The 22,066-nt window shown below is 50.6% G+C and overlaps 1 protein-coding gene across 1 annotated transcript in view; it reads right to left on the bottom strand.

Annotated features, from left to right (window-relative positions):
* Positions 1-10,957: 10,957 nt before the first annotated feature.
* plekhb1 (pleckstrin homology domain containing B1) overlaps positions 10,958-22,066 on the bottom strand; it is a 110,789-nt gene continuing 99,680 nt past the window's right edge. Inside the window, exons 5-6 of the mRNA XM_072475966.1 lie at positions 13,392-13,494; positions 10,958-11,597 (exon numbers count right to left, since the gene is read on the bottom strand). Of these exons, the coding sequence (XP_072332067.1) occupies positions 11,461-11,597; positions 13,392-13,494 (240 nt within the window). The 3' untranslated portion in view covers positions 10,958-11,460. The remainder of the gene's footprint in view (positions 11,598-13,391; positions 13,495-22,066) is intronic.

Here is a 22,066-nt window from a genome sequence, read left to right as displayed (position 1 = left end):
CAACTGGCTGCAGAATACTACCTTTGGTGTGCAGGAATCCTCCAAGAAAATCACATGGCTGACCCATTAAATCTGAGCATTACTGAGCGATACTAGGTATGTGGCACCTTGCAAGCAAATCGATGTTGGGGATTTTATCCTGCCACTTAATGTTGCAGATTGAACAGCGAGGGTAGAATACATCGAGTTGACATATGTGATGCCGGGCGGTTGTCCATGCCTTATAGAGCCGTAGAGAAGTGAAGTGAGAACGACTGCCTGGTAGAATTTGATCTTTCTTTTGAGACAAACTTCATGTTCTCTCCAAAGACTGTGGGGAAACCTGCCAAATGCTAAACTTGCTTTTGTCAGGTGATCGCGATTTCATCATTGAATGTTGTGTGTTGTTGAAGAGGATACTCGCAGGTCTGCAGACGTCCTGAGACCGATACCATGGTGTACTAGGTGGGCAATATTTATCTAGGGTTTTGTAGCTAGGACAAACATGGCCATCTTCCAAATTGTCAGGTAGATACCAGCATTAAAGTTGTAACAGAATAGTTTATCTTGGAAAGCAATTAATTGTGGTGCACAGGTTTTTTGGGATGTTGTTAGAATAGGGGATGTGTTGCCAGAAGTAATGGCATAACCAGATGCTTGAATGACTTGCGAAACAAACATGAATGAATATTTGAAAAAGAATGTCGTGCTGGGTGTTCTGGTTCACAAACAAGCCAACAATGCTGGAAGTGGTGTAACGTTATTTTATAACTGTTCTACTACGCTAACATACTGTAAACGTGGGTATAAGCAATACCAGCTTAATGTGGACCCTTTCCTATCACTAGCTATGGTGAGGCACTCAGCACATGGTGAATGTCTGTGATGCAGGCTGTGAGCTCTGTGCTCTGAGCTGGCTGCTGCTAGAGTGAGCGGGAACTCTCCTGTCCCCTGTCTTTATAGTGCTTGTGCTCTCACTGGTGATTGGCTGCAGTGATATGTATGCTGGTTGGTCCTACTGCATGTCCATCAGTGTGTGTATGTGATTGCACCATAATGTACTGAAGTATATTATGACATCCCCCTTTTTTACAAAGAACATGGGCGTCATTCTCCGACCCCCCGCCGGGTTGGAGAATGGCCGTTGCCGCCATGAATCCCGCCCCCGCCCCCGCCGAAGTCTCCGCTGCCGGAGATTGGGCGGGGGCGGGAATCGGGCTGCGCTGGTTGGCGGGACCCCCCGCTGGATTCTCCGGCCCGGATGGGCCGAAGTCCCGCCCAGGAATTGACTGTCTCGCCGACGTAAATCAAACCTGGTATTTACCGGCGGGACCAGGCGCATGGGCGGGCTCCGGGGTCCTGGGGGGGGTGCGGGGCGATCTGACCCTGGGGGTGCCCCCACGGGTGGCCTGGCCCGCGATCGGGGCCCACCGATCCGCGGGCGGGCCTGTGCCGTGGGGGCACTCTCTCCCTTCCGCCTCCACTACGGCCTCCACCATGGCGGAGGCGGAAGAGACTCTCCCACTGCGCATGCGCGGGAAACTGACAGCGGCCTCTGACGCTCCCGCGCATGCGCTGGGAAACTGACAGCGGCCGCTGACGCTCCCGCGCATGCGCCGCATTTCCGCGCCAGCTGGCGGGGAAACAAACGCCATTTCCGCCAGCTGGCGGGGCGGAAATCCCTCCGGCGCCTTCCGCACCTTTGGGCCGGCGCGATGCCCGTCTGATTGGCGCCGGCCAACCCGCGCATGCGTGGAAGATGCCCAGTTATGCGGCGCCGGCCGCATCATCTATGCGGCGCCGCTTTTACGCGGCGACAAGGCTTGGCGCGCGTAAATGACGCGGCCCCGATCCTAGCCCATTGTCGGGGCCTGAATCAGTCGAGATCGGAGCCGTTTCGCGCCATCGTGAACCTCAACGTTCACGACGGCGTGGGCACTTCGACGCGGGAGTGGGGAATCCCGCCTCATGCGTGTGCAGTATTTACATAACTATGTACATGAGGCTAGTCTATATACACGGGAAGGTGCCTGGTGCAGAGAAAAGAAGAACAAGGTGTTACACCAACAACAAAACTAATAACGAATGCTATAAAATGCTGTAACAGGATGAAAGAACAAAGCATTGAGTCCAACATTTTAAGGCTCATAAATCAAGTCTCTGAGGTGGGCGACGAATTTGGGTTGACCGCCTCAAGGGTGGGTCAGGAGCCACCGGCTGAGGATCGGGCCGGGCCACAGCCAAGTGAGGAGGATGCAGAGTATCCGGAAGTTCTACAAAGTCCAGGTCGGGGACAACAGGAGGGCGTGGCACCGGTGGAGGATCGCGTAGTGAGCGTGGAACCAGACGAAGGGCACGCCGATTGCGGCGGTGAATGGAGCCATTAGGAAGACGAACCTGGAATGAGCGGGGCGCCACCAGCCGAAGAACCACAGCAGTCGCAGACCAGCCACCCTCCGGAAGATGGATTTGGACGTTGTCACCTGGCGCCAGAGCAGGAAGATCAGTCGCTCGAGCGTCATGTGCCGCCTTGTGCTGCACGCGAGACTGTTGCATCCGCTGAAGGACCGGAGCATGGTCGAGGTCTGGGATGTGAATGGACGGTACAGTGGTCCTGAGGGTGCGACCCATCAGCAGCTGGGCTGGTGACAGACCCGTGGACAGTGGAGCCGAGCGATAGGCCAGCAAGGCGAGGCAGAAGTCGGATCCTGCATCAGCAGCCTTGCAGAGGAGCCTCTTTACGATGTGGATGCCTTTTTCTGCTTTGCCATTTGACTGGGGGTGCAGGGGACTGGACGTCACGTGTACAAAGTTGTACCTGCTGGCCAAGTTAGACCATTCCTGGCTTGCGAAGCAGGGGCCATTGTCCGACATCACAGTGAGTGGGATACCGTGACGAGCAAAGGGTTTCTTTGCAGGCACGGGTAACAGCCGATGACGTGATGTCGTGCAGGCGTACAACCTCGGGATAGCTGGAAAAATAATCAACTATGAGAACATAGTCCCTGCCGAGCGCATGGAACAGGTCCACGCCTACCTTAGACCAAGGGGACGTGACCAACTCATGGGGCTGAAGGGTCTCCCGTGGTTGTGCCGGCTGGAACCGCTGACAGGTGGGGCAATTGAGCACAGTGTTGGCAATGTCCTCATTTATGCCAGGCCAGTAGACAGCCCCTCGGGCCCTCCGTCGGCACTTCTCTACGCCGAGATGGCCCTCGTGCAGCTGCTCTAAAACCAGGTGATGCATGCTGTGTGGGATCACGATGCGGTCCAGCTTCAGGAGGACGCCATCAACGACTGCCAGATCATCTCGAATATTGTAGAACTGCGGGCATTGTCCCTTGAGCCATCCGTCAGTCATGTGGCGCATCACACGCTGTAGTAGGGAGTCAGCCGCAGTCTCGTGGCGAATGTGGATAAGGCGTTCATCCGTGGCCGGCAGATTGGTGGCCGTGAAGGCCACATGGGCGTCGACTTGGCAAACGAACCCCTCTGGGTCGGGCGGAGTGGTGACTGCCCGGGACAGAGCTTCGGCTATGATCAGGTCCTTAGTTGCTTAACTTTAAGGAGCTGCTGTCGCCCTAAGCGAGGTTAGGGATGAACTTTCCTTGGCAAGTTGACCATTCCTAAGAACCGGAGCACCGCCTTCTTATCCGCCGGCTTCTGCATGGCCGTGATGGCTGCCACCTTGTCCGCATCCGGCCGCACACCCAACCGGGAGATGTGGTCTCCTAAAAACTTGAGTTTGGTCTGGCCTAAAGAACATTTGGCTCTGTTGCGGTGCAGGCCTTGGTCCCGTATTTGCTTAAAAACGCGTTGGAGGCGACTGATATGCTCCTGCGGGGTGGTGGACCAGATGATGATGTCGTCCACATAGACGCGCACACCCTCGATGCCCTCCATCATCTGCTCCATGATGCGGTGGAACACTTCAGATGCTGATATGATTCCAGGTAGCAGTACCTGCCAAATGGGGTGTTGAAAGTACACAGCTTTCTGCTGGACTTGTCCAATTGAATCTGCCAGAAGCCCTTTGATGCATCCAGCTTGGTGGATATGTTGGCTCGAGCCATCTCGCATGTGATCTCCTCACGCTTGGGGAAAGGATAATGCTCCCGCATGATGTTACGATTTAAATCCTTTGGGTTGATACAGATCCGGAGCTTGCCAGAAGGCTTCTTGACGCACACCATGGAACTGACCCAGTCGGTTGGTTCCGTCACTCTGGGAAGCACTCCTTGGTCCTGGAGATCCTGCAGCTGCTGCTTGAGGCGGTCCTTGAGGGGTGCTGGGACTCTGCGAGGTGCAGGTCCTGTTTGAGCAGGATTTTGTATGTGTAGGGAAGTGTGCCCATGCCTTCGAAGACATCTCGGTGTTGAGTGATGATGGCACTTAGTTGCGCCCTGAAGTCCGCATCTTGGAAGTCAGTCGTGTCCTCTGGAGAGAGGGAATGTACGCGCTGCACGAGGTTGAGGAGTTTGCACGCCTGTGCGCCTAGCAAGGAGTCCTTTGAGGAGCCCACGATCTCGAAGGGTAGGGTGACTTTTCACGAGTTGTGCGTCACCTCGAGTTGGCATGACCCGGTGGCGTTACCATTATAGTCGATCAGTTGGCAATTGGATGGAAGAATTGTTGGTTTGACCCCCAGGGCTTGAAATGCTGACCATGCGAGGAGATTGGCGGAAGCACCAGTGTCCAGGCGGAAGCCTGTTCTTGGTTATGACAGCGACTCGAAAAGGCTCCCTGTCCTCTGTGTCACTGGTCTGCATGAAGTCAGGATCGGACTCGGTGAAGGTGGGTTGGATTGCCCGAACATTCCTGCGAGGCTGGTTAAATCGTTGCGAGTTGGCAGGCTGGGCTGCTCGACAGCAGGCAGCATAGTGACCAAGCCTGCCACAGCGTAGGCACTGTCCCGATTTTGCAGGGCATTGCCGCTTTAAGTGGGTGGAACCACAGTTGCCGCACGTCGTGACGTCAGTGCGTTCATTGCGCCACCGCGCATGCGCGGTACTGTCTTGCGTGGTGCGGGCCTGCGCATCGCGTTCTTCCACATCACCATCCCCTCGCTTGGCGTGTACAAGCGCGGGAGGCCTCGGAAAGCGCGGGGAAATGGTCGCCCTCCTCCAGACTGCGGCCCGGGAGGTGTTCGATCGTTTGGACCCGTTCCGCCTCATGGGGCCCTTGCCGCGCCGTTTCAGCTGCCTGTATGTAGGAGTGCCAGCTGGTGGCATTCTCATGTAGGACACAGGTCTCGATGGCAGTCGCTAGGGTTAGTTGCTTAACTTTAAGGAGCTGCTGACGCAGGGTGTCCAACATGACCCCAAAAACAATGTGGTCGCGTATCATGGAGTCGGAGGTGGGGCCCATAGCCGCAGGATTGCGCGAGGATGCGGAGGTGTGTAAATAGGATTGGAAAGGCTCATCCTTACCTTGCAAGCGTTGCCGGAACAGGTACCTTTCGAAGCTTTCGTTGACTTCAACACTGAAGTGTGTGTTGAATTTGAGGAGCACCGTCTTGTACTTGGTCTTGTCCTCGTCGTCCGCCAATGTCAGGGAGTTTAAAGATGTGGATGGCATGTTGCCCAGCCGTGGAGAGAAGAAGGGCTATCTCTTGGTGTCCGATGCATTCTCCCTGTCCGTGGCCTCGAGGAAGAGCTGGAAGCGCTGTTTAAATATCTTCCAATTTACCCCGAGATTGCCAGCGATGCGGAGCAGCGGCAGCGGGTTGATGTTCTCCATGCTGTAGGATGCCGGAATGCTGAGAAGTTGCAGGTTGGTCTCACAAGTGCTAGACTGCGGCCATTCCTTGTACCATGTCGTGTTGGGTGTTCTGGTTCACAAACAAGCCAACATGCTGGAAGTGGTGTAACGCTATTTTATTAACTGTTCAACTATGCTAACATACTGTAAACGTGGGTATAAGCATACCAGCTTAACTGTGGATCCTCTCCTATCACTAGCTATGGTGAGGCACTCAGCACATGGTGAATGTCTGTGATGCAGGCTGTGAGCTCTGTGCTCTGAGCTGGCTGCTGCTAGAATGAGCGGGAACTCTCCTGTCCCCTGTCTTTATAGTGCTTGTGCTCTCACTGGTGATTGGCTGCGGTGTTATGTATGCTGGCTGGTCCTACTGCATGTCCATCAGTGTGTGTATGTGATTTGCACCATAATGTACTGATGTATATGATGACAAGAATCATTTTAAATGGAATCAGAATGGGACTATGCGACTCCCTCTTTCACAGTCAGTTTAGGTGCAATGAGCTGAACAGCCTTTTCGTGTGCTGTAAAATCCTACAATGCTTTCTGTTTCTACAATTCCACGAACCCTCTCCATGCTTCTGATATCCTTCTTAAAGTAGGACATCCAAACTGCGGCCTAACAAATGATTTATACAGGCTCAGCATTACCGGTTACTAATTTGAGATGCTCTACCTGTGTGAAGATTAAATTGGATTCCAATCTCTGATTTTTTTGAAGTGACTGCAGTGAAGAGCTAAGGTTAATCATTCGAAACAAGACCAATGCTGATAGAAGTAGGGCAGAAAACAAAACAGAACCAACCAGTGGTGAGTGTGATTGAACCATTAAGAACATTAACACTTTCTCATAAATTCCCTTGTTTAGTATTTTAACAATCGTTAGCCTGTATAATTAAAAGTGCTGAACCGTATTAAAGAAAGGAATTTCATACAAACTCATTACGGGGCCTTAACTAACACTTGAAGAGTCTAATTTCAAAGCGTGAGAGAGCAAGGAGTTCCAGATATTTGCTACCTTGGGGGAAAAATGAATAACAATAAGTGTTTGAGCAGAGTCTTGATTTCAATACATTGGGAGGATATATAGGGCAACAGAAAGGCACATAAGACAAGTGTATTAGGAGATTAGAAGAAAACACAGGAATGCTTAGATGAACATCAGCTACAATCATTTTGATAGTATAATCAGCAAAGAACTAATGTGGTGGAAGTTGGAGGCTGGAATTATCATAGAATTTACAATGCACAAGGAGGCCATTCGGCCCATCGTGTCTCCACCGACCCTTGGCAAGAGCACCCTATTTAAGCCCAAACCTTCACCCTCTCCCCGTAACCCAGTAACCCCACCTAAACCTTTGGGACACTAAGGGGTAATTGATCATGGTCAATCCATCTAACCTGCACATCTTTGGACTGTGAGAGGAAACCCGAGCATATGGAGGAAACCCACGCAGACACGGGAGAAAGTGAAAACTCCACACAGTCACCCAAGACCGGAATTGAACCCTGGTCCCTGGAGCTGTGAGGTAGCAGTGCTAATCACTATGCCAACCTGCCGCCTGAGAAAATGATCATACACCACATGACCATGTTTTCTCTACCTGCATTCTGTGCAAGGGTGTGAGAATGGTGTTTGGAAGTGTGAAAGACCCACAGCTCACTCCATGTATGAATGATAACAGCCTTTACACAAGTAGAAGAACATCTGTAACCTGCCAACATTGGCCTTTCCATGAACATGATTGTACAATGTAAGCAGAACTAATATTCTGCACACGACTGGCTAAACGTCAAAAATGTATTTATTTTTGCGAATTATTTTCTGTTTTCACTGGGATGAATTATTGATCCATGGCGAAATAAGATAAATGACGTTGCCATAGAGTATGAACAGAAAAGCTCATTCAAGGTCTGCAAGAACACCACTTTTCTCCACTTTCACACTGAGTAAACATCAAACAGTTTGAATACAGGTGCAGCATGGTCAGATACAGTGTTGAATTTCCTCCATGTGATATAATGCATTGGACAATATTAAATATTTTTATTGACCATGATAAATGAATTTTTAAATAAAAGGATGGATTTCAGTATATTTGAGAAATCTTCTAGATGCAGTGAAAAGGAATAAATGTTGGAAACTAGTGAAATCTGGATTTCCTGGGGAGTTACTTATGGACTCATTAGAATAATTGCCTCAATTTACTCTGCCTAAGGGGCACCTTCAGAAACCTGATGCAATGACCTGCCACAGGACGTCTGCACTTTGGAGAGTGGGAATCAAGAAGCAGACGCTAAACTTTGCAGACAGGTGCCACCACCCCCTCCCCCCCCCCCCCCCCACACTTCCATCAACCCCAGTCGGAGCAGCCAGGAGGAACACACTGACCTCAGTGCTCACTTTCCCTATCCCCATTGCACATACATTAGATGGCTGGATGTGGATGAAGATGACAAGTCCTCAAACTCTAATAGTCAGTTGCTTAAAATGGAAAATGATGCTTTGCTTGGACGGAGGAATGATTAGTCCTGCACACATTGTTGCTGATATTTTACTTTAAGGAACAAACACAGCAAAAAACTGAAGTTGTATTGGGACAAACAAAAAAGCTTGAGTGACCAACTGTATAACTTGTGTCCGAACCACTTCAATCTCATTCTTGCATATAGCAAGTAAAAAATGCTTTTCTGATGTATCTTCAAAACACAGACTTGGGTACCTTCTGACGGGGCTCAATATGTAAGAACATTGAAACTTCAAGCTCCTGCATTTACACCTGTGCCCTCTCACAATGCTTCACTTCCCATCCCAATATGGAGAATTTTCCAAGCAGAGGGCAGATTAACAAGAGAGGTAGCCAATGAAAAATCTGAGGTTCCCATTCTGGAGCAAACCACCTGCTCTCGTGACCAAAGTTGGCCCATAGCCTCCAAAAGTTGTTGTTTTTTTTTCCCCCCCCTTCCCCCACCCCCTCCCCCTCCCCTCCCCTTCCCCTCTCCCGCTTCCCTTCCCCTCTCCCCCTTTCCCTCTCCCCTCTCCCCCTCCCCTCTCCCCTTCCCCTCTCCCCTCCCCCTCCCGTCTCCCCTTCCCTCTCCCCCTCTCCCTTCCCACTCCCCTCCCCTCTCTCCTTCCCCCTCTCCCGCTCCCCTTCCCCTCTCCCCCTCCCGCTCCCCTTCCCCTCTCTGCTTACCCTCTCCGCTTACCCTCTCCCCTTCCCCTCTCCCCTTCCCCTTCCCCATCTCCCCTCTCCCCTTCCCTCCCCTTCCCCTCTCCCCTTCCCCTCTCCCGTTCCCCTCTCCCCTTCCACACCTCCCACTCCCCTTCCCCTCTCCCCCTCCCCTTCCCCTCTCCCTCTCCCCTTCCCCTCTCCCCCTCCCGCTCCCCTTCCTCTCTCCCCTTCCCCTCTCCCCTTACCCCTCTCCCCTTCCCCTCTCCCGTTCCCCTCTCCCCTCCCTCTCCCCTCTCCCGCTTCCCTTCCCCTCTCCCCCTTTCCTCTCCCCTCTCCCCTCCCCTCTCCCCTTCCCACTTCCCCATCTCCCCTCTCCCCTTCCCCTCCCCTTCCCCTCTCCCCTTCCCCTCTCCCCTTCCCCTCTCCCGTTCCCCTCTCCCCTTCCCCACCTCCCCACTCCCTTCCCCCTCCCCCTCCCCTTCCCCTCTCCCCTCTCCCCTTCCCCTCTCCCCCTCCCGCTCCCCTTCCTCTCTCCCCTTCCCCTCTCCCCTTCCCCTCTCCCCTTCCCCTCTCCCGTTCCCTCTCCCCTTCCCCATCTCCCCACTCCCCTTCCCCTCTCCCCCTCCCCTTCCCTCTCCCCTTCCCCTCTCCCCTCTCCCGCTTCCCTTCCCCTCTCCCCCTTTCCCTCTCCCCTCTCCCCCTCCCCTCTCCCCTTCCCCTCTCCCCCTCCCCCTCCCGTCTCCCCTTCCCTCTCCCCCTCTCCCCTTCCCCCTCCCCCTCCCCCTCCCCTTCCCCTCTCCCGCTCCCTTCCCCTCTCCCCCTCCCGCTCCCCTTCCGCTCTCCCCGTCCCCTCTCCCCTTCCCTCTCCCCTTCCCCTCTCCGCTTACCCTCTCCGCTTACCCTCTCCCCTTCCCCTCTCCCCTTCCACTTCCCCATCTCCCCTCTCCCCTTCCCCTCCCCTTCCCCTCTCCCCTTCCCCTCTCCCCTTCCCCTCACCCTCTCCCCTTCCCCTCTCCCCTTCCCCTTCCCCATCTCCCTCTCCCCTCCCTCCCTTCCCTCTCCCTCCCTCTCCCCTTCCCCTCTCCCCTTCCCCCCCTTCCCCTCTCCCTTCCCCATATGCACCACTCCCCTTCCCCTCTCCCCTTCCCCTCTCCGCTCCCCTTCCCCTCTCCCCCTCCCGCTCCCCTTCCTCTCTCCCCTTCCCCTCTCCCCTTCCCCTCTCCCCTTCCCCTCTCCGCTTACCCTCTCCGCTACCCTCTCCCCTTCCCCTCTCCCGTTCCCATTCCCCATCTCCCCTCTCCCCTTCCCCTCCCCTTCCCCTCTCCCCTTCCCCTCTCCCCTTCCCCTCTCCCCTTCCCCTCTCCCGTTCCCCTCTCCCCTTCCCCATCTCCCCACTCCCCTTCCCCTATCCCCCTCCCCTTCCCCTCTCCCCTCTCCCCTTCCCCTCTCCTGTTTCCCCTCTCCCCTCTCTCCTTCCCCTCTCCCGTTCCCCCTCTCCCCTCTCCCCTTTCCCTCTCCCTCTCCCACTCCCCTTCCCCTCTCGCCCTCCCGCTCCCCTTCCCCTCTCCCCTTCCCCTATCCCCTTCCCCTCTCCGCTTACCCTCTCCGCTTACCCTCTCCCCTTCCCCTCTCCCCTCTCCCCTTCCCCAACTCCCCTCTCCCCTTCCCCTCCCCTTCCCCCCTTCCCCTCTCCCCTTCCCCTCTCCCGTTCCCCTCTCCCCTTCGCCTTCCCCATCTCCCCACTCCCCTTCCCCTCTCCCCCTCCCCTTCCCCTCTCCCCCTCCCCTTCCCCTCTCCCCTTCCCCTCTCCCCTTCCCCTCTACCGTTCCCCCTCTCCCCTCTCCCCTTCCCCTCTCTCCTCTCCCTCTCTCCCCTTCCCCTCTCCCGTTCCCCCTCTCCCCTCACCCATTCCCCCTCTCTCCTCTCCCTCTCCCGTTCCCCCTCTCCCATTCCCCTCTCTCCTTCCCCTCTCCCGTTCCCTCTCTCTCCTCTCCCCTTCCCCTCTCCCGTTCCCCCTCTGCCCTTCCCCTCTCCTGCTCCCCCTCTCAGCCTCCAAAAGTTAAGGAACGGGGGTGCATTAGCGGGGAAGCAGGGGCGGTGGGCGAGCAGGGAGGTAGGTCAATGAATTGGTAAAGTATTTCATGTAGCTTCACCAAACAATGCAACAAAAAGTGATGCAACGTTTGATGATCATTCATTTTCAACAAAAACTTGCAGAAGAATTTGAACCTAATTTTATGTAAATAATATACTTCAACTTGCAATCTAATGTTAACAATGTTCTCCTAATACATCACGTATATGTGCAATATCTTATAATATCATTCCAAAAATAATATTTGTTCTGAACATTAAATTTTTGTCTATTTATCCTAAGCTTAATTCAAACCAAAGTCCAGGCTAATTATTTTAGGTCTAACCGTGCCCGTAGTCAATGTCATTTTTTAAAGTAGAAAGTAGAAGCTTGCACAGCAAAACCATTATATAACTAAAGGCTCTTAAGTATATATAGCAATGGGGAAATTATTGCTTTAACAGCAATGGTATTTTAGAGCCAACATGGTGACCACATCAGTGACCTCAGCACAGTGCCTGTGACAGCACCAGCAAGCATTCCCAGTGCAATTTGTCCTCCTGTGTTGCAACATGGATTCTCATGGACCCATACATGGGTCATCCTCGGCCCTGAGAATGAAGGAAAACGCATTATTAATACAAAGTTATCACATTCATGTGTCCCTAATCAACCATCCTATAATTTTGTGAGCTGAAAAGCTGGATTTCCCATAGTAAACATCCACTTTTCAGGTGACATTTGGGTAGGAGGAGGCAGGCTGGAAGGCTGCACCCACTTTGCACACAATCATTTTATAATGGCTGAAAAAGCAGCTTTGGAAGGGCTTGTCTCAAACCAGTGGACATCTCATTTGAATGTTGCTTTGGGCGCACCTCTTCTGCCTGTCCGTTCCTGCTGTTCAGCTCTGCTGGATGTCCAACGTAAACCAAGCCCAATTGAAATGGTAGGAAGTGATGTAAAGTGATGAAAACCAAAGGTTTTTACGTATTGAGGAACGTCTGAACCATTTTATTATGTTTTTTCCTGCTGGCACTTACGTACTCTGAATTTGTGCTCAATGTAATTTTCCCCCAGCACACATTACTGACGCCAATGGCTTTCCCAATGGGAATTCTTTCATCCAACATGTTTAAAAGAGAAGAACTTAAAGAAAGGTACCAGGTAGCCCAGACTGAATGCCAAATACTTTGTGTCCACTTCCAGGTAACAGCACACCTGCATCTGTCGATGGGGGTGAATTTACCTTACTGTTAACAGATGGTTAGGCCAGGTGAAGGCTTCTTGTCTCAAAGGAAGCTTTGGCACCACTAAGATATATGAATAACTGACTGACCATAACATTGGTTGCTTCTTTAGAAGTACTTCAATTGGTTTCAGTGGCATGCATGAAGAGGTATACCAAGGTATCAGCCTGTACAACCTGACTGTACCCTTCACTATGCCATTAACCATTTCTGCAGCCCTGGCACACCAAACTGGAAATGTCTATGGGAAACTTGTCTTCTCTGGGCCTGGGTGAATGGAGAGGTAGATTGAAAGTTGTGCCATTTGCTGCAAGGGCACTTGCATGAGGTTGTCACGCTCAATGGCATATTGCTAAGCTGTCAATTGAAATATGGCTTCCATGTACTAACTGGAATATAGCACCAATTAGCATCATGGTAGATAATACCACAAAGTTATGTGTACCTGTTTCAGTGGTTAGCACTGTGGCTTCACAGCGCCAGGGACTTGGGTTCGATTCCCGGCTTGGGTCACTGTCTGTGTGGAGTCTTTTTTAAAAATAAATTTAGAGTACCAATTATTTTTTTCTCCCAATTAAGAGGCAATTTAGTGTGGCTAATCCACCTAACCTACACATCTTTGGGTTGTGGGGGTGAAACCCATGCAGACACAGGGACAATGCGCAAACTCCACACAGACAGTGACCCGGGGCCGGGATCGAACCTGGGTCCTCAGCTCCATGAGGCAGCAGTGTTAACCACTGTGCCACCGTGCTGCCCCGTCTATGTATAGTCTACACGTTCTCCCCATGTCTGCGTGGGTTTCCTCCGGGTGCTCCAGTTCCCTCCCATAAGTCCCGAAAGACATGTTTGTTAGGTGAATTGGACGTTCTGAATTCTCCCTCGGTGTACCCGAACAGGTGCCAGAGTTTGGCGACTCAGGGATTTTCACAGTAACTTCATTGCAGTGTTAATGTAAGCCTACTTATTAATAAAGATTATTTATTATTTATTTAAAAATTAGCTGGATGAACACCTTACTATGAAAGATATTGATAGTTATTGAAATTCAGCAAAGATCTAGATGGTCAAAGAACTAGAACTATAAAAAATGAACTAATTTACTGATGGTCTTGTAACTTAAAGGAATTGTGATATTGTGTGCTTTAAATGCTATACCTGAATATGGATGCCCGCAGTTCCTTGGGGTGACATAGATAGTGTTAAAAGCATTTGGGGCAACAGTCTGGTAATGATCATCAGCAGGATTGTACTGTGTTACCTTTAAAACAAACAATAAATGAAACATTAGAGGGCGTTACAATAAGAGGGGAACAAGAGGAATTTTATCTTCAGTGGCCATATGCAGTTATCTGATTAAGGATCAGGAATGTGTTTCTGTAGACAATTGAGCAGCAGGTCATTGTATTTGTTGACTCACTGAGCCTGAAGCTAACGTTTGCGATACTATATAGTCTTTAGCAGTTTTGAATGTAAGTACCAGAATTGCTGAATATTTGCTTGGTGACATCTAATGATGGCACATGATGACCAGCTGCAATGCATTATGTTTTTTTTCTGGCTTTCTTACCAACTTCTATATTTTGCGTTACCCCTATTGTTGAATTTTAAAGATCTGCATGGCCTTCAGAATATCTTCTTTGGCCACAATACTTCGGTACATGTCAGTAATGTACCCAGTATAGCAAACAGAGAGCTATTGACAGGAAGTTTCACTGGAATAACCACATTTATAACAGCAGGGTAGAACGTGAATATTCTGCATTGAGTTGCTCGCATCCTGGCCCTTTCAGCTGCAAGGTGGTATATTACTGGGTTCAGTAATATGTATCGTTACTAGTTGTTGTATTTCCAGAAGGTCTGATGGTGTGATCCTGAAGAAACCACAAGTCTTCAACTTAAAGAAAACTCATTTATTAAGTAATGATCAATTATATTTGAGTTTGACAATCTACAGAACTATCCCTAGTAATCAAGTAATTAAATATTAATGTATTAACTGATTCAAAACTACATGTGCAAACTATCCTGTGATCTATCTATCAAACACTACTGCTGTCTAGTCACTCCTGGGTTGAAAGAGACCAAGATCCTCTGGGAGCTGATACTTATAGTGGGATCTAGTGATGCCCTCTAGTGGTAGTGTTACAGCTAGATGTTATAAGTAACCCTTTAGTTAATTGTATATATATCATTACACAAGGTTCCGGTGGAGTGTGAAGGAATACTCACCATTTGCCTGGATGTGTACAGCTGCAACAATACTTAAGAAGTTCAATATTACCTGGGACAAATGGTCACCCTTGTTACTGAACCAGATAATAACTCCCTCCATGCCACTGGCACACTGTGATGCTGCATGTTTGATCTAAATAATACATACACTGCAGGGACTCATCAAGACTACTTCAACAATACCTTCTCGCCTTCCAACATTCAACACTGCGAATAATAAGAACAGCAATGTCATGAGCACTTTATTATCTCCCAGTTACATATCATCTTGCACATGTTTTGCCATTCCTTTATTATTGTGGGTCACGATCCTCAAATGTCCTACTTAAAGTGAGCATCATTAGCGTCACAAGGACAGTAGCGGTTCAAGAAGGCAAAACATAATCTTTTCAAAGAAATCAGGGATGGACAACAAATGCATGGCATGGCGCCTCCCAAGCTTGCTGCTTAACAGCGCCAGGGACCCGGGTTCGATTCCGGCCTTGGGTCACTGTCTGCGTGGAGTTTGTACTTTCTCTCCGTGTCTGCGTAGGTTTCCTCCGGGTGCTGCAATTTCCTCCCACAGTCCAAAGATGTGCAGGTTACGTGGACTGGCCATGCTAGATTGCCCCTTAGTGTCTAAAGGTTGGGTAGGGTCACAGGGATGGGGCAGGAGAGTAGGACTGGGTAGGGTGTTCTTCTCGAGGGTCAGTGCAAACTCAATGGACTGAATGGCCTCCTTCTACACTGCAGGTATTCTATTGCATACAAAAAACAGAAAATCTTTCTTTGAAGACCAGTTAGCTTTCACATCTTTGCAATTCCTCACATTTTTGCAAAAATACAGAGCACCATGATGTTGTTTTACATTTTTAACTATTAGGTAAATTAAGGTCAAGCAAATGCACAGCAACAACCTAATTGGCATGGTTGAGGAATTCTGATTGTGAGGAGGCCTTTACATAAGATATGTTAAAAATGCAATTACTAAAGGTGGCACGTAGACGCAGTGGTTAGCACTGCTGCCTCACAGCGCCGAGGACCCGGGTTCGATCCCGGCCCTGGGTCACTGTCCGTGTGGAGTTTGCACATTCTCCTCGTGTTTGCGTGGGTCTCACTCCCACAACCCAAAGATGTGCAGGGTAGGTGGATTGGCCATGCTAAATTGCCCTTTAATTGGGAGAAAAAAAACAATTGGGTACTCTAAATTTATTTAAAAAAATGTAATTACTAGTTAAATTCAAAGGACTGAAGGTATTGGAGTTTTGGATTATTATAATTGACGTGGAATGTCGGAACAGTGAGGTGGAGGCAACGAAGGGTAGTTAAATACTCCAGTAGTTGCTCTAATTTCTGCTGAGCCACCTTTTATTCATTTGAACTCAACGGAGCTCATTGCCTGTAGATTATTTTGCTGCGCAATGGGTAGTCATTTTGACTAAAAACTCGCACTGTAAATAGGCTCATGGAAGAAAAAGGAATAACTTGCATTTTAATAGCGCACTTAATGGAGATCTTAAGGCACCTTCCAGTTAATGAAGAAAAGGCAATAGAGAGAGAATGTTGTACTGAGCTGGAAGTCAAAATATATTTAGTGTCTTACATTCTGTGTAACCATTGGTTATAAGATAATTTTGAAAGAAACAAGCTGGATAGTCCATCAGGAAAGATTAACGTTGTGAGTTCATTATTTTCCCTGCATACTGGAATAAAGTGAAACTGGGTGGAATAAATCAGTTTAGATTGCAGCCGACGTTCAGTAAGTTCACTCGCCTTGCGGAAAATAAAGCAACTAAATCATTCAAACTTAGGCTGGAATTCTCTGTTTGGGAGAGGAGGGCCTGGATTCTCCGTCGGGAGGATCCTCCGATTCGCCGGCAGAGCACTCACGCCCGCAGATTTCCCGAATGCGTGGGGGTGCCCAAAATAGGAAACCCTATTCGCCAGCTGCCGGGACGAAGAATCCCGCTGCCAGCGGGGGTGCACCGCACCCGCAGGACGGAGAATCCCGCCCAAAGTGTTGCTGCCAGGACTGAATTGCATGCACTTCGTGTATCCGTTGGGGGTGCTCTTCAGGGAGCGGATCAGGACATGCAAATGGACCAACATTCTACCCACGAGAATCTAGAGCATTTCCCTATTCCGCTGCCGTCTGATCCGCTGGGGCTGGAATTGACGCTGGAGAGCCTGACAAGCTGGAGCTGATTATAAGCACTCCACTCCCCACACACTCTCATTCCAGCCAGGAAGATGGCTGAGAGAAGGCTAGCGCCATGATTCACAGAGTCAGAGCTCAATCAAATATTGGACGCGGTGGAGGAGAGGAGGGACACCCTCTTCCCTGGGTCACCAGGAGATTTGAGCCCTCCATTGTCAACTGGGCCTGGGAGGAGGTGGCAGAGGCGGTGAGTGCTGCCAGCCTGACCAGGAGGACTGGAACTCAGTGTCGCAAAAAGATGAACAACCTCCTTAGGGCAGCTCAGGTGAGTCACCTCCTCTATGCCCCTGGCATCACCTGTCCCTCACTCCTCACATCACCGCTCACTCCTCTAGAAGCCTAACAAAACCCACCTGCCTGCATCTCCCTTACATCCCACACTCGACCAAACCCCAAAACCGGTATTGTCATCTTTGGCCAGGTGCCTTGTACACACGTGCCTCCATGCATATCACCAGGTCCTTTATGTGTCCCCATAGGACAAGGGGACCCATTATCGAAGGGAGGGGCAGAAAACCAGCAGGGGTATTCCAGACTTGTGAGTGCTGAATGTTCTGCAGTCATCCACAAACATCCCCACTTCTGACCTTATGATGGAAGGGAGGTCATTGATGAAGCAGCTGAAGATGGTTGGGCCTTGGGCACTACCCTGGGGAACTCCTGCAGTGATGTCCTGGAGTGGAGATGATTGACCTCCAACCACCACAACCATCTTCCTTTGTGCCAGGTATGGCTCCAACCAACGGAGAGTTTTCCCCCTGATGCCCATTGACTCCAGTTTAGCTAGAACTCCTTAATGCCATACTCGGTCAAATGCTTGTTGTCAAGGGCAGTCACTCTCACCTCACCTAGGCATTCAGCTCTTTTGTCCATGTTTGAACCAAGTCTGTAATTTGGTCAGGAGCTGAGTGACCCTGGCGGAACCAAAACTGAGTATCCTTGAGCTGGTTATTGCTGAGTAAGTGCCGCTTGATAGCACTGTTGATGACTCCTTCCATCACGTTGCTGATGATGGAGAGTAGATTGATTGGGCGGTAATTGGCTGGGTTGGATTTGTCCTGTTTCTTGTGTACAGGACACACTCGGACAACTTTCTACTTGCTGGGTAGATGCCAGTGTTGTAGTTGTAATGGAACAGCTTGGCTAGGGTTGTGGCAGGTTCTGGAGCACAAGTCTTCAGAACTATTGCCAGGATATTGTCAGGACCCATAGCCTTTGCAGTATCCAGCGCCTTCAGCCATTTCTTGATATCACGTGGTGTGAATCGTATCAGCGGAAGACTGACATCTGTGATACTGGGGACCTCCGGAGGAGACCGAGATGGATCACCCACTCAGCACTTCTGGCTGAAGATTGTTGCGAATACCTTGTCAGCCTTGTCTTTTGCACATATGTGCTGGGCTCCTCCATCATGGATGGGGATATTTATGGAACCTCCACCTCCTGCATGGGCCAGCCGACAGATGTGTTCGCAGACATCTTTAACCTGTCCCTACTCCGCGCCAAGGTCCCCACCTGCTTCAAGAAGACCATCACGGTGCCAAAGATAAACCAGGCAACATGCCTCAATGACTACCATCCGGTGGACCTAACTTCAGACGTAATGAAGTGCTTCGAGAGGTCGGTCATGAAGCGCTTCGTAGTCCTCCGTTTCGCCGGCAGTGCGCTCACGCCCACGGATTTCCCGACACGTCGGGGGGCCCACAATGGGAAACCCCATTGGCCGGCTGCCGGGACGGAGAATCCCGCTGCTGGTGGGGGTGCGCCGCTCCAGAAAACGGGTGCGGCGGGACGGAGAATCCCGCTGCCGGTGGGGGTGCGCCGCTCCAGCAAACGGGTGTGGCGGGACGGAGAATCCCGCCCCATAGCTTTGGCATTTGTTCAAACATTAACAAAGAGAAGGATAGTGCTTGTGTTACAGGACAAATAATCTAAATAATTTAATAATAGATTTAATAGCGGAGTACTGTGCACCAGTATGGTACAGCTCATCCCATATCAGTCTGGTAAAAACCCAGCTCAACACAGCAATGTGTATTATCTCGGGCACCCTCCAATCAACTCAACTCCCCTGGCTCCAAGTCCTGAGCAACATCCTGCCCCCTGACAAAAGGAGGGAGATTGCAACTAACGGCAGAGATAGTATGGCAGCGGGAATGGAAACAACAGCCGACCAGTAAAAATCACTTCTTCGTCACAGATCTCACAGCTCGCACACCCGGTTTCAATCTACCACGCCAACACTGGCATTTCTCAAACATTTCCGCACTGGTCAAGGCCTACGTCCAGCAAATTGGCACACATGGGGCCTTGCAGGGAACCAGGACTGTAGCTGCATTGCACCCCAATCAATGACACACATCACTGAAGACTGCCCTCTGACAGAATTCAGCAGAGGTCTCAGAGACTGCGGAAGACTGGCTTGGTGATTACTGCACTTGATAGAAAAATAGAGCCAACCATTTTCAGCTGCTTCATCAATAATCTTCCCTCCATTAAGAGGTCAAAAGTGGGAATGTTAGCTCTTTTCTCTCCCTACAGATGCTGCCAGACCTGCTGAGACTTTCCAGCATTTTCTCTTTCGTTTCAGATTCCAGCATCCGCAGTAATTTGCTTTTATCCAAAGTTTTGCTGCAATTGCACAGAGCTTTGGTGAGACTACACCTGGAATACTTTGTGATGTTTTGTTCTCCACAATTAAAGAAGGATATATTTGCATTAAAGGCAGTGTAGCAAAGGAATGAGAGGTTTCCCTTAGGTTGTCAAGCAAAGTAAATTGAGTCTGTAGAATGAGAGGTGGTTGAAGTGTTGGATACTCTGCTACACAGACGAACCAACACGGTTGCGAATGGTACAACGCAGTTTTATTTCAAACATCTATTTACACTGGTAAACTGTTTACTGAGGTTCAATCATGACCCTTGATTCTGTGGACCTATTCCTAATTCTATCGTGTAGTGGCACTCAGCACATGGTGGATGTCTGAGTGGCTTGTAATGAGCTCTGTGCCCTGAGCCGTCTCCTGCTCGAGTGCCCAGGAAGTGTTGTGTTCCCTGTTTTGTACTGTGTATGCTTTTGCCTGTGATTAGCTGTCGTGTTGTGTGTGTTGATTGGTCCGTTGATCTGTCCATCAGTATGTATGTATGTACTATGATTTTTACCTGAATATCATGACAGTGGTCTCATTGAAGCATACAAGATTCTGAAGGGGGTTGACGGGGTAGTCACTGTGAGGTTGTTTGCTGGGGAATATAAACCATGGAGCAACGTGCTGTCTCAGAACTAAAATGAGGAAAATTTCTTCATTCAAAGGGCTGTGAATCTTTGGAATTCTCCACACCACAAGGTCATGGATGCTCTCTCATTGAATATATTTAAAGCCCAGGCAGACAGGTCTTTGGTCTCTCAGGGAATCAAGGGACATGGAAAGTGGGCAGGGAATGTGGAGCCGAAGTTCGCCCACGATTGTATTGAATGGTGGAGCAGGTTCGACAGGCCAGGTGTTCTACTCCTGCTCCAGTTCCAACCCTCATATGCTCTTAGCTTCTCAACAAAGTGGGTTAGCAGGCCACTCAGTTCAAGAGCACCATCATTCCAGGACAACGAGGGATTGGCAATAAATGCTGCTCTTGCCAGTGATGGGAACAGCCCGGGAAATAATTTTTGAAGAAAAATTATTTAAAATCAAACTGATTTATTGCAATTTCATTTGTAATTTCAATGCAAATTTACTCAAAAGGACCTCAGTGTTTCAGGCCGGGCTGCAACTGCAAACACATAGCGAAGCGCGCACGCAGTAAGAACAGAATAGAGAGCAGGCCTGCCAAAGGCCTCTTGTCGCCATAGCAATAGCTGCCTGCTGTTTTTGGGCAGGCTGCCAGTATAATGCACAGTGAGATTGCTGCTAAAATGAATTTTACAAGCAGTACTGATATTATTCCAAATTGGGAATTTTCAGGGATAAACAATTGATCCCTGCGTAAGGTATCAAAACCCTGGGATGCTTCATTCAGGTGTTAAGCAGCAGTGACAAGATTTGTGACAAGAGACACCCACACATAGTTGCTATTTATAAAGCTGAATCTTCGTGGAAAGCCTCTTTGAAAAGCTTTGTTTTCCACATGCTCAGATACTGTGAAGGTGTTTGCATCGAAACACCTCATTGGGTCTCAATAAGGTAATTACACTGCTTATGCATGAACCCACTACTCTCCCTGCTCAATGTTCCTTTAAAAGAAACTTCACAAAGTACTGCAGAATGAACTTATAAGTAAATGCCATTTTGAAATTGCGGACCTTTATTTCAAGCACAATTTTAATTTAAAGGCATGCACGTTTTTCTTAATTCACTATAAGCAAATTTGATTTATTTTTACTCAGTAGAGCCTCTCTTGTTCTTAGGCAGTCCTGCAGGATCGAGGATGAGTTGTTTCCATGCCTGTTCTGACATGACTGATAAGTCCAATGCGCCATGTGTAGGCTCTGCTACATGGGGCGGGGGGGGGGGGGGGGGGGCGGACTGCCGGTGGTGCTTTAAGAGTTGGGTGAATTAGTTGTTTGGAGGTTTGTGCGCTCTCTCTGACACCTCAACTTCACCTCTGCATGTTCCCAAACAAGTCTTGCAATGTGTTTGATACCTTCCCGAGTAAACCTTCTTCATTCTGGTCAGTCACAGGCCAGGGAGTCCCATGAGTCGGTGGGCATGTTTGACCTCTTAAGAGATGCTTTTCAGGATGACCCGAAAGCACTTCCACTGTCTTCCTTGGAATCTCCTGCTCCGACCAAGTTCTGGGGCGAAATCCTCCGGTATCGGTGCGATGTCCGCCGACTGGCGCCCAAAACGGCGCAAATCAGTCGGGCATCGCGGCGCCCCAAAGGTGCGGAATGCTCCGCATCTTGGGGGGCCGAGCCCCAACCTTAAGGGGCTAGGCCCGCTCCGGACTAATTTCCGCCCCGCCAGCTGGCGGGAAAGGCCTTTGGTGCCCCGCCAGCTGGCGCGGAGATGACATCTCCGGGCGGCGCGGGAGCGTTAGCGGCCGCTGACGGCATGCGCAGTGGAGGGAGTCTCTTCCGCCTCTGCCATGGTGGAGACCGTGGCGAAGGCGGAAGGAAAAGAGTGCCCCCATGCACAGGCCCGCCCGCGGATCGGTGGGCCCCGATCGCAGGCCAGGCCACCGTGGGGTCACCCCCCCGGGGCCAGATCGCCCCGCGCACCCCCCAGGACCCCAGAGCCCGCCCGCGCCGCCTTGTCCCGCCGGTAAGGTAGGTGGTTTAATCTACGCCAGCGGGACAGGCATTTTAGCAGCGGGACTTCGGCCCAGCCGGGCCGGAGAATCGCGCGCGCGGGGGGGGGGGGGGGGGCGCCAACCGGCGCGGCACGATTCCCGCCCCTGCCGAATAT

Source organism: Scyliorhinus torazame, chromosome 15 (genome assembly GCF_047496885.1).
Source record: "Scyliorhinus torazame isolate Kashiwa2021f chromosome 15, sScyTor2.1, whole genome shotgun sequence".
In the NCBI taxonomy this organism is placed as follows: domain Eukaryota; kingdom Metazoa; phylum Chordata; class Chondrichthyes; order Carcharhiniformes; family Scyliorhinidae; genus Scyliorhinus; species Scyliorhinus torazame.
The sequence above is the reverse complement of the archived record's forward strand: the minus strand, read 5'-3'. Positions and strand labels throughout refer to the sequence as shown.